This window comes from Octopus sinensis, linkage group LG4, assembly GCF_006345805.1.
Source record: "Octopus sinensis linkage group LG4, ASM634580v1, whole genome shotgun sequence".
Lineage (NCBI taxonomy): Eukaryota > Metazoa > Mollusca > Cephalopoda > Octopoda > Octopodidae > Octopus > Octopus sinensis.
In genome coordinates this window covers 57,631,659-57,635,335 of record NC_043000.1, presented here as the reverse complement: position 1 = coordinate 57,635,335, position 3,677 = coordinate 57,631,659, and the positions used below count along the sequence as shown (strand labels likewise).

General features: G+C 32.9%; 1 protein-coding gene across 1 annotated transcript; it reads left to right on the top strand.

Annotated features, from left to right (window-relative positions):
• Nucleotides 1-550: 550 nt before the first annotated feature.
• Nucleotides 551-1,261, top strand: LOC115210449. Its single transcript, XM_029779050.1, has 2 exons — nt 551-671; nt 795-1,261. The coding sequence occupies exons 1-2, from the start codon at nt 551-553 to the stop codon at nt 1,259-1,261; spliced, it is 588 nt and encodes a 195-aa protein (XP_029634910.1).
• Nucleotides 1,262-3,677: the final 2,416 nt, after the last annotated feature.

Below are 3,677 nucleotides of genomic sequence, written 5' to 3'. Positions count from 1 at the left end.
AAGACAAATTTTTCTATCCAGGTTGATGAGAACACAATTCATAAACAAGCTATCCTTCTGGTCTACGTCAGATTCATCCATGAAGATGATATAAGGGAAGAAATGATATTCATTAAAAGTTTGTCTGAAACTACTAATGGAGAAGATATATTCAATGAAGCAATGCAGTATTTTAATGATAAAAATATTCCATTGACTAATTTAATCAACATTGCATCTGATGGAGCTGCAGCCATAACTGGAAAAGTGAAAGGCTTTGTTTCTAAAATGAAATCAGTTGCTCCTCACATTTTTTATATACATTGCATTATCCACAGACAGCATTTGGTTGCTAAGAATATTGGAGGACACATGGAAGAAGCACTCAACACTGCCATACGTGCAATTAACTTTGTCAAATCAAATTCAGTGAATAATAGATTTTTTATGCAATTCTGTGAAGATGAAGATTTTAAAACTCTATTGCTTAACACAGAAGTAAGATGGAAGTCTTGAAAGACTAGTGGATTTATGGGAACCATTAATCAACTTTGTCATCTTCAAGAGTCAGATGACTCATTACAATACCAAGAAGCAAGCTGTTTTGGAAAGACTTTCTGAGTTTAAATCAAAAATATTCTACTTGAGTGATATTTCTAAAACAGTGAATCTGCTTAACTTAGAGCTGCAAGGTAGAAAATCAGATTTGGTCACCTGTTCTCAGAAGATAAAAGGGTATATGGGGAAATTAAAATTTTGGAAAAAACAGTTTAAAAAAAAAATTTTGGCATCATTTCAAAATTTTAACACCACAGTTCCTACATCAGAATGCATTGCTGCATACATTACCCATCTTGAAGGTCTTCATGTAGACTTTGAGAGAAGATACAATGATTTATTAAAGATGGATTATCCACTCTGGTTTGTAGACCAACAAAATCATGAGCCAGGAGATGAAAATTTTGAGTTGGCTGAAATGTTGTTGGATTTGAAAGAGAATATGAAACTGAGAAGAAGAGTTGCAAAAGAAGGTGTCTTTGCCTACATATCGATAAAGGAATCATACCCAAATATTTTTCGACATGTAGAAGCAAGCATCATCTCTTTCCCTACCACATGGATGGTGGAATCTGCATTTTCAGCTGTAGTAGATAATTTAAGTAAAAAAAGAAATAAATTAGATGTCAACAGCAGAGGAACTATCAGACTCAGATTAAATGAGTTCATTAAAATTGATTATGATATCTTGTGTCATAAACACCAATATCAAGCTCGTCACTAACTGAATGGACTAAAAATGAACGACTTTATGAAAAATGATTTTGATATCTTTTGTTTATCTTTGTTTACTAAAATAAATTTTAAATTTTATCTTTGGTTTGCTAAAATAAATTTGAAAGTGTAAATAGACTATTTACCTTTTCATTAAGTATCTTAGTGTGAAAATTGAACAGCATAAAGTAAAAGTAGAAGTGGTCCCTAGAAATTTTTTCAAGTAGAAAATGGTCCCTGGGCTAAAAAAGGTTGGGAACCACTGGTCTCCCAGATAGATGGAAGAGCATTGTAGAAAATGAAGGAGAGTATATTTTAGATTAGAAAAGAATTTTGTTTATCTCAATTTTGAAAAATAAAAGAAGTGTAAAAAAAACCACATTATTGATGGGATGACCCAATATATATTCATATATGAATATAAGATCCAGGGATTGAGGTGTTGGAAGAAAGTTAGCTTCAAGCAATCCATAATAAATATAATAAACAACTTTCAGGGACAAAAGTGGTTTATTGAAATGGAAAGTTGTGGATTTTACTCAGGCTATCTTGATTAAATGAAAGTTTACACTGTCACAAGAAGGTACATGTTTACACATAGAAGATTCAATCAGAATGTACCTACTTGGCGACAATGTAAAATTTCATTTAATCAAGATATTCTTGGCCTGAAGAGTAGCCTGTGGTACACACCTTATTTGGATATTTACCACTTCTGAGGTTCTGCTTGCTATGAAACATATGTAGCCCCCCAGATCTTATCTATTCCATTCCTTAACTTTTGTGTGTGTATATGTATATATACATATACATACATATATATATATATATATATATATATATACAAGATCGGGGGAGGAGGTAAGTTGATTACATCAACTCCAACACTCAACTAGTACTTATTTTATCAATCCTGAAAGGATGAAAAGCAAAGTTGACTTTGGCAGAATTTGAACTCAGACCATAAAGACAAACGAAACACTACTAAGCATTTTGCCTGGCATGCTAATGATTCTGCCTGCTCACCATTTTACTCTTATATAAATATCAAAAATGTTACTGCTAACTCACATATTCATTTCTTTACTACCCACAAGGGGCTAAACATAGAGGGGACAAACAAGACAGACAAAGGGATTAAGTCGATTACATCGAACCCAGTGCGAAACTGGTACTTTATTTATTGACCCCGAAAGGATGAAAGGCAAAGTCGACCTCAGCGGAATTTGAACTCAGAATGTAACGACAGACGAAATACCGCTAAGCATTTCACCTGGCGCACTAACGTTCCTGCCAGCTCACCATCTTACAAACATGTCTTTTCATGTGCCTGAGTGTATACATGAGAGTATGTATTATAGTGATATTTTAGCAATACCAATTTCCCCCGAGGAAACTGGAAAAATGACATAAATTTGTTTTTGCTTAAGTGAATTTTACTCAGCATCAGTCTTCTTCTACATAATATATTTAACTTCTATGCATGGCCAACCCTTATCCAGCTTATAACAATGACAGAAAACTGCTATTACTAACAGTTTCATTTACTACATAGAAACCCTTGCATAAGTATTGTTGTTTAATACCTGGTTAGCCTTGATCAAACAGACCTATGATCAAAGATTATTTAGCTATAGAAAATATAGATTCAACACCGATATTGAAGACAGAATGCAAAATAAGTTGCTACAGATGATTTTATTCTAAAGAAAACATTCCATGGGAATATATATTTTCTACTTGCCTTTTGTAACTAGTTTCATTGAGACAAGGTCAAATATTGATTTTGGTATAAGGCCAGCAATTTAGGGGAAGGGAAAAAGTTGATTACTTCAACCCCAGTGCTCAACTGGGACTTATTTTATTGACTCCAAAAGTATGAAAAGCACAGTCAACCATGGCAGAATTTGAACTCAGAACATAAAGATGGACAAAATGTTGCTAAGCATTTTTCCCAGCATGCTAACGACCTTATTACAAGGTCAAATATTAAAATACTGTTATAGATGTTAAAAGAACTTCAGTTTTGGAATCAAGGAATGTTGCAATCTGTACACATACAAGTGAGTCTGTATGTACACAAATGTGCATACATGGATGATCATGGATGGAAGCCCAGTAAAAAGTTATGAGCACTGCCCTTACCACATTTAAAACAAAATAAACCTCACATTTTTTTTTTCAACAATTGATTTACAATGATTCATCCAACAATATCTTTTTTGATGCTCAGAAAGAAAAGTATGACTGCTGAATGAATTCTCATTACTTGTGAAAAGACGTTGTTTTCACATAGAATATCTTAATTAAATTGTTGGCATTATACAATGTTAGTTGTTCTTGTAATTTCTCTCTCTCTCTTTAAGAGAATCTGTTATTTATTATTAAAAGGACTGAAAGGAATTAAGCAGCTGTGTAATTACAAA

What these genes read in the sequence shown, in the direction of transcription:
- LOC115210449 (XM_029779050.1), top strand. Translation starts at nt 551, where the DNA reads ATGACTCATTACAATACCAAGAAGCAAGCTGTTTTGGAAAGACTTTCT. An exon ending in GCTTAACTTAGAGCTGCAAG is followed by an intron (nt 672 to 794) that starts GTAGAAAATCAG and finishes TTAACACCACAG; the next exon opens with TTCCTACATCAGAATGCATT.